The sequence below is a fragment of the Exophiala mesophila genome, assembly GCF_000836275.1.
Source record: "Exophiala mesophila strain CBS 40295 unplaced genomic scaffold supercont1.1, whole genome shotgun sequence".
Lineage (NCBI taxonomy): Eukaryota > Fungi > Ascomycota > Eurotiomycetes > Chaetothyriales > Herpotrichiellaceae > Exophiala > Exophiala mesophila.
In genome coordinates, this window is record NW_015622504.1 from 3,067,036 (window position 1) to 3,077,554 (window position 10,519).

A 10,519-nucleotide genomic window follows, 5' to 3' on the forward strand; every position below is an offset into this window, starting at 1 on the left:
GCTGAATCGCACAGACAAAAGGGCCTGTGGTGCTGGGCAATTTGTGAGTTTGACGCGTCCTCCAGCTCCATTGACGTCCACGGCGGGGGTGAATCAAGAATTGAGACTGGTGATTGGTCAAGTACTACCTGGCAGATCGGGTAATGAATCGTAGATCTTGGCGCTCGGGCGCTAACTCGAGGCTAATGCGCCGTCTGCCAGGCTGGTCTCCCTAGGCGTCATGTCCGCCCACCGACAGCGGAGAGGCATGGTGGCACAACAGCCAGCCCCTTGTGGCATGCATCGGTGATATGCATGTGTGATAATAAAAAATGTGTCAATATTTTCCAACGGCTTTGATGGATGATTTCTGAGGTGGTGGCCAAGGCTGGGTGAAGGTCAATTAGGGGGCTTGGACTGCAGAAGTGCTTTCCTGAAACCAAGGCGCCTACTCCGTACGCATCATCTCTGGCCTCAATTCGGTGCCTTCCATTTGCGACATGGACTTCAAACGCGTTGCCCAGGTGCTTTCCTGCCAACCAGAAGCAGAAGAATTTCTCGCTGTTTCAAGCCCATCGCCAACAAGGCCTAGTTCGCTTGACAGACACTTTCCGTCGACTGCGGACTTTGTATCCGTCGTTGTCGTTCCCTCCCCTCTGTCACTCGTGTTCACGGGAAACATGGAGCCAGAGATCTGTCCGCCACTCGGTCTCTGATCTTCTAGACATCTACAAGTCATGCATGCGTAGATGTCGCAGAGACTGCGATCAGATCAAACGTATTCCTGATCGAGGACGAAATTAGGGTTGAAGTCTTCGTTTCTCCTTATCACTAAAACAGTCTCTTCGGTAGTCCCGGATAATCGTTCGTCCGATGAGTGTCTCAACATTCAGCGTACTATACAACTTCCATAGACGAAACAACATCATCCTTTCATAATTGGAACTTGCTGCTAGGGAATGCCAGAGACTTATTCAAGGATTCCGAACATGCTGGATCTGTTTATGACAGTGCTCAACTCTTCTCTTACATAATCATACGGTTCAAGTCATAGGGCGTGGGCGTTCAGGAAGAGTGACCCGGTTCCCTTCGCCGCCGTCGTCGTCGTCATCGTGACGACCTCGCGGATGTGGCTGACTTTGAGCGTTGCAATCCTCCACAGGCCAGATCTTTAGCTATTCTCCTGCAGTTCTGGAAAAATGGCGAACGTGTTACAACGAACAGCAGCCATCCTGCGACCCCACCATTTCGCCACTAGGGCCATCAGGCTCACATATACAAGCCGACGGTCATTTCAATCAACGTCAGCATGTATGCTACGGTCTACCGAGCTCTCCAAGACAGATCTTTCGAAGCTCAAGGTCAACAGCGACCGTCTTTGGAACGACATCCACTCCACCGCACGGTGGACGGAGCCCACAGGGGGCGATCCGGAGGACATTAAAGCCGTAGGCCTGAAGCGCCTGACCTTGAGCAAGGAGGACAAGTCTGCCCGCGACTGGTTCGTGGCCACGACCGAAGCCCTTGGATGTAAAACACACGTCGACGAAATTGGCAATATCTTTGCAATTCGACCCGGTTTGAACAATAATGCGCCGGCCACGTTTGCCGGGAGCCATCTCGACTCTCAACCATCAGGTGGACGGTTCGATGGGATCCTCGGTGTGACGGCGGCCATCGAGATGTTGAGAACCCTGGACGACAACTGGATCGAGACCGAGGGTCCTGTCGGCGTCGTCAACTGGACCAACGAAGAAGGCGCCAAATATCCCATCAGTATGATGGGCAGTGGTGTATGGTCCGGTCGGGTTGGCTTGGAAGATGCCTGGACCACACAAAGTGTCACCCCCGGCGGACCTGTGACTACCGTCAAGGGCGAGCTCCAGCAGATTGGGTACTTTGGGAGCATCCCAGCAACTCCTCAGGGGACACCGATTGGAGCACATTTCGAACTTCACATCGAACAAGGACCAAAGCTTGAAGCAGCCGGTCATTCGATCGGCATCGTTCAAGGCGTCCAAGCATACAAATGGTTCGAGATCATCATCAGCGGAAGAGAATCCCATGCTGGAACCACGGATTTTGACCATCGAGGAGATGCCCTCTATTCTGCGGCACTTTTCATTGCCACTGTGAGGGAGATTGCCAAGGACGTCAAAGGATTGTCCACAGTTGGCATGCTCGAGGTGTCTCCAGGCAGCGTTAACACGATTCCTGGTCAAGTCAAACTCAGCCTTGACATACGACATTCCACCGACCAAGGACTGGCACAGATGCTACACATGATCCGAGCATCGGCCCAGCAGATAAGCAACTTCGCTGTTGGTGGCAACGATGACGCTAAAACTAGCCACTTGACCCAGATCAGCTTTCAGATGAAAGAAACGTTTAACAGTGCTGCCATTAAGTTTCAAGATGCAGCCATTAGTTGTGTCCAGGACGCCACGGCGACAGTTCTAGGTTCGGAATATCAGAACTTGAGCCAGAAAATGGTGAGCGGGGCAGGACACGACAGTGTATGTACAAGCATGCATGCCCCAACAGCCATGATATTCATTCCCTGCAAGGATGGAGTTAGCCACAACCCGAGGGAATGGTCGGAACAAGTGGATTGTGAAGCCGGCGCAAATGTCCTCACTCACTCCATACTGAGGATGGACAAATTACGGAAACAAAATGGAGACTTTGATTGATGCAGCACGTTTCATGACATGAGCCATAGGTCTCTGGCGGGCGATAGCTAGCACGGTGATGAAATATAGGAAAATCACTGATGACTTGAATCGGGGTTTCGTATTGTAGGATGAGCTATGATTTCTTGTCTGATGTCAGTCCAGTTCAGTTCAGCTGCAACACACTCGAGTGTTTGCCATAACCTCCGAAACAAAGTCGTGGTATGCCCTTGTACACGTCTGTATCATGCATACAGTCATGCCAGGCTTGGAGCCACATAGCCTTCTTCGCCATCCTAGGACGAAGCAGGGGGGGCACCACGGCCACGGCCGAAACCACCACGGAAAGTGGGGTTGTACTCTCCAGGAGCACCACCTTCCTTGCCCTCACCGGCGTCACGGCGGCGGTAGCCTCCCTCACGATCACCACGGGGACCACCACGGCCACCACCGCGTCGTTCACGGTCGTCACCACCCATCATTCCGCGAGGAGGAGCGTGGCTGCGTTGCTGCTTGATATGGGTGGCAGGGACGATCTCAGCTGGCAAGTGGAGCCATTCACGGAGGTAGTCGAGTCCTTCGGGGGTCAAGGTGTAGTAGTAGTATTGCCAGGAGAACTGGGTCTTGACATAGCCGCGAGAAGTAAGGGACTGAAGCGCCTTGATGACCTAGAGGGGTATCGTTAGTTCTGGAAGGCAGAGATAATTATCCCCAGGGTCGGAGACGAGAAGGATGACGTACAAAGAGGTTCTTGGTGTCAATGTCAGGGTGCTTGGGAAGGTTGTAGTCCTTCTTTGCCACGAGCACACCCTCCTTGAAGAGGTACTCGTGGATCTTCTTGCGATCGGCCTTGGGAATAAGCCTGCGAGGTAAAGAGTCAGCGATGGTGTTTGACGGACGAGGAAGACATTGTCGATGAGACGTACATTGTTGCGAGTTCCTTGCGCTCTTCGGGGAATCGCACACGATGCTGGAATGAAGGATTGAGGATTTGATTGTAGTGCGTGGGAAAATGAATTTACAATTGAGGCCGGCCGACATTGACTTGCAGGTGCACTTAGTTTCAGTGGTTGCCAAATCGAGAAAAAAACTTGGCATTGTGTGCCGCTTGGTGCCAAGACCACACACAGTAGAGGACCCAAGCGCAACTTTCTATCTCAGCCATCGCAGCCAACATCGACCCTACGCCCAACTTTTCTCCCACACCAACCAATACTCCTTTGCATCGCTGAAGAGCTCGTTCAAGGTGAGTCCGACATTATTCCCCTCGAGACATCAAAGAAGTGGTATCTGGTGCAGAACATCCCGCCTTGAGAAGAACCAGCCAAACCCTCGTCCCTCAAAAAAACTTCCTCAACTACGGAACGACAACTGCACCTGCACCATTTCAGTCTCCCAAGACGACCATCGACGAACGGAAAAGCTGACTTGTTATCTACTTTAGAGGATCTCTTCGGTTTCGCAATCATGGGTATCTCACGAGACAGCCGCCACAAGCGGTCCGCAACTGGTGCAAAGCGTGCATACTACCGAAAGAAGAGGTAAAATTCCACACCCCGGCATTGAACAAAAAGGACACTATGAACAAGAACAAAATTCCTGACATATCGGACGTTTTACAGAGCCTTTGAAAAGGGACGTCAACCAGCCAACACCCGTATCGGAAACAAGCGAATCCATCTTGTGCGCACACGAGGCGGAAACACCAAATACCGAGCGCTCCGTCTGGACAGCGGCAACTTCTCGTGGGGCAGTGAAGGAATCGCGCGCAAAGTGCGTGTGATCGTCGTGGCTTTCCATCCCTCCAACAACGAACTCGTCCGAACCAACACCCTGACGCGGTCGGCCGTCGTGCAGATCGATGCTGCTCCCTTCCGAACCTGGTACGAGGCACACTACGGCGTGACCATCGGCCGCAAGCGAGTCGGCCAGAAGGTCACCGAGCAGAAGGAAGAAGTCAAGGTCAGCAAGAGCGTTCAGTCCAAGCGTGAGGAGCGATTGAAGAAGGTGGGCAAGATCGACCCTGCCTTGGAGAGACAATTCGAGGCCGGAAGACTGTATGCCGTCGTCTCCTCGAGACCCGGCCAGAGCGGCCGTGTCGATGGATATGTCTTGGAGGGTGATGAGTTGGCCTTCTACCAGAGAGCCATCCGGAAGTAGATGACCTTGTGATGATGGTGGTGAGAATGGTACATTGGAAGGATGTGCAATGTGTGTGGCTGTGTGTACCTCGGTGTGGGTGTGGTCATCCCTGCTGATACTACTCGATCAGGAGATGCCACCAACAACGGGTGTGGTGTGGGGGAAGGATTCAGTCGAAGACATTGCCAGAATCACCAGAGTTGGGAGACTGATTCGGGTGAGCTCGACGGTGCTGGGCAGCCGGTGGACATGCATCGATTTCGAAAAGCATGCCCCAGGTTACATCTCTCCGATCGTGTCTTCCTGTATCATGAAACGCTTTCTTCTAGCACACCAGCAGCCTCGTCGATTCAACGGGGTAGACGTCATTTTCGAAGAGAGAAAAAAAGTGTCAATGGCTAGAGATGAATGCTCAATCGAATCAATTCAATCAATTAACTCGTCAATTTTTTTGGTGTTCCTTTAGGGACTAAACTGTCTCAACCGTGTCTGCTCTGAAAACCACCAATGTTTGCACCTCTCTCAGTCGATTCCGATTACGACTGCCCCTAGACGTATGTCCTACCCCCAGAATCACTGATGTTTGTTCTCCGATTACCCACCCCGGTCTCTCATTACTACCATCAATTGACATGCACTGAAAACTGTGATCCGGTTGCCAGCACAAATATTTCGTATGCTCGGGCCCAAAACAAGTTGTCTCTATCAAAATTGGAGACACAGGACGAAAAAATGGGCATGACAATTGTTGGAAACGTCATTGGCACAATAACTTGGTTGGTTGGCTGACTAACTGACTGACTGCAAGCACGTTACTGTCTTCACAACATCTCAGCTTGAATTCGATTGTGGGAGATCCCGATCCACTTAGGTATGTTCATTTAACCTTTAGTTGGCCAGCCTCGTCAAAGGCCAGATACTTTTCTTGTTCCTGACGGACAAACTCCATGACAGAACGGACGACGGGGGGCGACAGATCATGCGCTCCGACGTTACCCATCTGGCGACGAGCGTTGAGCACAGTCTGTTCACGGGCATGGTGCTTGCGCAGACGGTCGTTGTACTCTCTATTCCTCAGGGCCTTGACGTAGTCATCGTGGGCGTGGGTGCACTTCAAGATTGCACTATGTGTGATTCGCAACCGCTCGGTGGTCTTGAGATCGAGGAGCTTCTGGGTGAGCGCGTCGGCTTTGGCGTGTAGGTGCCGAGACATTGGGATCATTATTTCGAGATATTGCTCGAGGGTCAGGGGTGGGAAGGCTTTGCTGATGGCGTCTAGGTTGACGTCGGGCAGTTTGGTCTTGATCAGCTTGATGAGGGGTTCGTCGTCTTTGGAAAAGTAGACTGCTCGGGTCATTTGGTTGTGGACGTCGAATGCCATGGCCTCGGCGCTCGCAGCGATCCATTCCTGGCGCAGTGAAAGGTATTCTTCGAAGTCGTCCAGCATTTTCTTTCGAAATGGTACGGTCAGGAACCAGCCTCGTGCGGCTTGGAGGAGGGAGCTGACGAGTTCGGTTCGGAATTTGGGGCCGGGCTCTTTGGACGTGATAACGGCGATCAAGGCTGGGCCCCTGAGGAGTTCGACTTTGGGAATGGGGGCTTTGACGGTGAGGAAATGAGACAACTTCCTCGATTGACCAGCCAAGTAGACAGCTGAGAACTCGGTTGTATTGACAATGCTTCGCTTGCCTTCGCTAACGGAAGGGGGAACCTCCGAGTTAGACATGTTGTTGGCGTGTAGAGCACCGAGATGATAGAGGAAAACAAGGAGATGAAATGAAAATGGTGATTTGAAGAGATGAAAGAAGATTCAGCCTGGATGGGAACTCGTGCTCGTGGAAGGAGGGTGGGCACAGAGTGAAAGGGAAAATTCTGCCAGGACTTGCGCTGCACTGTAGTATTTTCACAGTGTCGTCGCCATTTCTCCAGACGATACATTCACCAGGGAGGCTGGGAGCAAGGTTTCGATGTGCAATGCAGTTTGCAACAACGGCAATCGCGGTTTGACTGACCTCAGATCAGTGGGATTTTCTGACTCACCTTGAATGCTGTGATTGAACATATTATGATGATTGAAACACTCACAGGAGAGTACACTGGCCCCCTCTCAGGTCATTACTAAGGATGATGACGTGAAGGTTGCTGGGAGTAGGATGACTTAAATCTCTCCCAGGGCACTGTAATGAATCTCTTCTTCATGGAGATTGGCGTGGAGATTGTTGGAATTAGTAAGGTTGGTTCAAATACCTCACAGTCACAGGAGAATAGAAGAATCTGTTTCTGCATGGACGATGGCATGAAGATTGATGAGCACCTCGTAATCTTATCATATATCAATTCACATATCATGTCATCCCATATCATACCTCGTATGTCGTTTGACACCTGGTTCAACAAACAAATAACCCACCGTTTGCTTTTCACCTCCTTTTATCAGGTATCAACATCAAAGCTGACCTCTATCGGTTGGATTTCAGTCCGTCAATGATGGTATGTAACCACCGATGGAACCTCTACTATATGGTATTAGAGATTCTTGTGCGTATCATCATGCACTGTGTGGGTAGAGGTTGGATCCTCAGGCCGCTCGGCCCCTATTTCCCCGTAAAATGCCCAACTTCAACCTCTGGGCATGATCCCTGTACTCCATGGCCCCCATGTGCATTCACCATTTCGAGTGGAAGCCTTAGCTAATCATCCTCAGATGTGTCAACCTTGTCTGGATGCCGGATTACCGTCTTTGGATAGTAGCAACAACAGCAATACGAGTGACGCAGCGAATCCAGTTTTCCTCTCCAATTTTCTGGGAACAGGGGAACTTTTCCGTCTCTGGTAAAGAAGTCACTTACTGGACCTGATACCTCGCGGATCATTCGTTTTCAACTTTCTACCTCAATTCTTTGCAGTGCAATCTTGTATGTGGTCTCATTTCGGAATACTCTTGATGCTCCGGGTGAGTTCTGACGGTGATATTTGATTGACCCTTATGATCATGAAGTATCAACAGCTATCTACAAGGTACAACAAAGTATGTGGCATGCTGTCAAATCGACGCCCATCGGGCCAACGTTTTCTATCACTCGACTTGGAATCCCAAGTTCAGTCTCTAACCTCGAATCTAATCGAAAACAATGGCAGCCTTGATGGCGCTCTTGTTCTTCATAGCCTCGAGACACTCCTTCCACTGCTCGAGCTTGAATGTCTTGTTGACGATGCCCGCAACCTTGACCTTTCCTTTGTCTGTTGCGCAGGTCAGTCAGCGTGAATGAACCCTCAAGAAAGGGGGGAATAATCATACCAAGATAATCAATGGCAGCAGGGAATTTGTACGTTTCGCTGAAGGAGCCAAGGATGGTGATCTCATCACCGAAGATCTTGGAAGGAGGCCATGAGACACGGTCCTTGTTGGCATAAACGCCATAGACGACGAGCTTGCCACCTCGTCGAACATAGTTGATCGAGTCCTCGAGGATCTTGACACTTCCGGTGGCTTCGACGACAATATCGAATCCATAGGGGTTATCGGCCTTGAGCTTCTCGAACTGTGCGGAAGGATCGTTTCGAGACAGGGCAACGTACTCGTCAGCAGCATCGAGAGACTTGGCAAGATCCATCTTCAAGCCCTCGGGAGCAGCAACGACAACGTGGCACCCGCCGTTTTGCCGAAGCATTTGTGTCAGGACCAGGCCAGTGGGACCCGCTCCGAACATGAGAACGCTGGAACCCATCTTGGGAGCGATCTTGTCCAGACCATGAGCAGCGCAGGAAGCGGGCTCCAAGAGGGTGGCATCGACGTCTGAGAGGTTCTCGATTGGGAAAACTCTCTTTGCTGGGTACGCACAGTACTCGGCAAAGCCACCGTCCATGGTCACACCATGGGCGTTGAAGTCCTCGCAGAGAAGCTCCTCACCTCGACGGCAGTAGAAGCATTCACCGCAGAGCTCAGAGTTGTCAGCAACGACACGTTGGCCGATGGTGAAACCCTTGACCTTGGGGCCAATTGCTGCAACAACACCCACGGTCTCGTGGCCTGGGATGAGAGGGAACTAACACTCTGGTCAGGGTTGTGTTCTTTTGGAAGTGTATGAAGCATCTCATCCTACCTTGGCCAGGAATTCACCTTCGTGGATGTGCAAATCAGTGCCGCAGACACCGCAGGCCTTGACCTTGAGCTATTTGTCCATGACATCAGCCTATCTCTTGTCCCACCAGGATGTTTTTCTTTAATGTTGCCTACCAGGACGTCATTCTCACGGAGCTTGGGAAGAGGCACTTCGACGACGCTGAACTCCTCTGGCTTGGAGTATTCTATGACAGGTGTCAACCATGACCTTTTACTTCAAGGTAGGATTGGAGGATGGAGCTCTGCTCGAAGAGGACAGAATGGAACTTACGCAACGCCTTCATCTTGGTGGGGAGTTCGGAACCCATGTTGACGGTATGAGTTGGAGAAGAGTGGAATAAGATTTGATTGATGGAAAGAGAAGTATTTTACAACTGAACGAGGCCTTGTTGAGGTCTTGTAAGAGCACGATTGATGGTAGGTGGTGTGGTTCAAAACAATTACGGTGGCAGAAGATGTTCCTCCAAACGCGGGAGAAATATGTTGAGGGGCTCTCGATCTTGATTGTATCAAGCTAAGCTCGTCAGACTGTCCGGACGGGGATTGCTTGGTGAAGTGGGATGTCAAAATGGAGTCTGTGTGGGTAGCGTGGGCATCAAGAAACTACATGGGCGGTGATGGCCCAGGTCCAGAGTGCGGGGCGTAAGTACAGAAAGCTACGAAGTACAGGCTACAGGCGGCTTTTCTTGCCTCCCCTGGCTCGCCTGTCCCCCTGCTCCTTCCCTGCTTGTTATCACACACATTATTATTCTCCCCTCGGTTCCTTCCCACCTTCTCTTGGAAAACAAAAACCAGGCGGATCTGTATCAGCTGATGTCTCACAACAAAAGAATTCAGCTCCCCCAGAAACCCAGAACAAACTCAACGTCAGAAAGAGAGTGTTTTTCCTTCTCATCGTTGTTCCGTCCGAGAAAAGACGGTGGCGATGATCGGTGATTCCTAGTCAAAGGGGTCTCAATCGAGGCCCCCTCGGCCGATCGCGCTACTCGAAAGCTGCCTAAGGGCTTCTGGTAGTTACCGGAAGTCATCGTACGGATAGTCTGGGCTTGGTACTCCGTGGATCCTCGCCTCGGTTGACCGCTCCATTGAGACTCCCGTTACGCACCTCTCTTGCTGTACCTCTACTACTGGCCCCGAAAGTCGTTGTATCGTCTTTTGACGTCTTCCCAATGCCTCGGACACACGCCTCTGACCGTTACACATGAGTCAATGATGACAACAGGCCCTGCCCCCCCCCCGGCGGTTCGTCCGTAAGTACGCCGAAAGAGTCCTTGATACTCCCGTTTGTCGCAGCTTATACCGTCCAGTATAGCAGCTCAGGTGGATTGTCTGGTGTCTGGGCAAAGCCCAGCGAAGCTTGCATGATGCGTCTCGGGCAGCCGAATGACCGAATGCATTTCCTACCCACCAACCCACTGGTCTGCATATCAACAACATTATTATGTGAAACTTGGAGAATGTTGGTTCCTCTTTTTCCCCCTTTTATCTTTTCCATAGCGTATCACGTGGCGCTATCTTTCAACATCGCATCTATCTACTCCTAGACAGGAAGTCTATCCAGCCATCCGCTCACTCACCGTATCGATACTCCGTAGTTTGGAGT

The 10,519-nt window shown here is 51.3% G+C and overlaps 5 protein-coding genes across 5 annotated transcripts; 2 read left to right on the top strand and 3 right to left on the bottom strand.

Annotated features, from left to right (window-relative positions):
- The first annotated feature begins 1,111 nt into the window (after positions 1–1,111).
- On the top strand, positions 1,112–2,782 carry PV10_00983 (uncharacterized protein). Its single transcript, XM_016365132.1, has one exon. The coding sequence runs from the start codon at positions 1,179–1,181 to the stop codon at positions 2,670–2,672; it is 1,494 nt and encodes a 497-aa protein (XP_016228781.1). The 5' UTR covers positions 1,112–1,178; the 3' UTR covers positions 2,673–2,782.
- Positions 2,754–3,701, bottom strand: PV10_00984 (uncharacterized protein). Its single transcript, XM_016365133.1, has 3 exons — positions 3,578–3,701; positions 3,393–3,513; positions 2,754–3,319 (listed from the first exon to the last, which is right to left on the bottom strand). Coding segments are annotated over exons 1-3 (495 nt in total). The 5' UTR covers positions 3,580–3,701; the 3' UTR covers positions 2,754–2,947.
- Positions 3,702–3,822: 121 nt separating this feature from the next.
- PV10_00985 (40S ribosomal protein S8-B) lies at positions 3,823–5,239 on the top strand. The gene is made up of 3 exons (XM_016365134.1): positions 3,823–3,897; positions 4,096–4,192; positions 4,274–5,239. The coding sequence occupies exons 2-3, from the start codon at positions 4,119–4,121 to the stop codon at positions 4,809–4,811; spliced, it is 612 nt and encodes a 203-aa protein (XP_016228783.1). The 5' UTR covers positions 3,823–3,897; positions 4,096–4,118; the 3' UTR covers positions 4,812–5,239.
- Positions 5,240–5,670: 431 nt separating this feature from the next.
- On the bottom strand, positions 5,671–6,519 carry PV10_00986 (uncharacterized protein; the record flags this gene model as incomplete). Its single annotated transcript, XM_016365135.1, has 1 exon — positions 5,671–6,519. The coding sequence occupies one exon, from the start codon at positions 6,517–6,519 to the stop codon at positions 5,671–5,673; it is 849 nt and encodes a 282-aa protein (XP_016228784.1).
- A 1,196-nt stretch (positions 6,520–7,715) lies between these two features.
- PV10_00987 (chlorophyll synthesis pathway protein BchC) lies at positions 7,716–9,399 on the bottom strand. Its single transcript, XM_016365136.1, has 5 exons — positions 9,188–9,399; positions 9,031–9,101; positions 8,897–8,965; positions 8,092–8,839; positions 7,716–8,033 (listed from the first exon to the last, which is right to left on the bottom strand). Exons 1-5 carry the CDS (start codon positions 9,222–9,224, stop codon positions 7,912–7,914), a joined length of 1,047 nt encoding a protein of 348 aa, XP_016228785.1. The 5' UTR covers positions 9,225–9,399; the 3' UTR covers positions 7,716–7,911.
- Between the last annotated feature and the right edge of the window lie 1,120 nt (positions 9,400–10,519).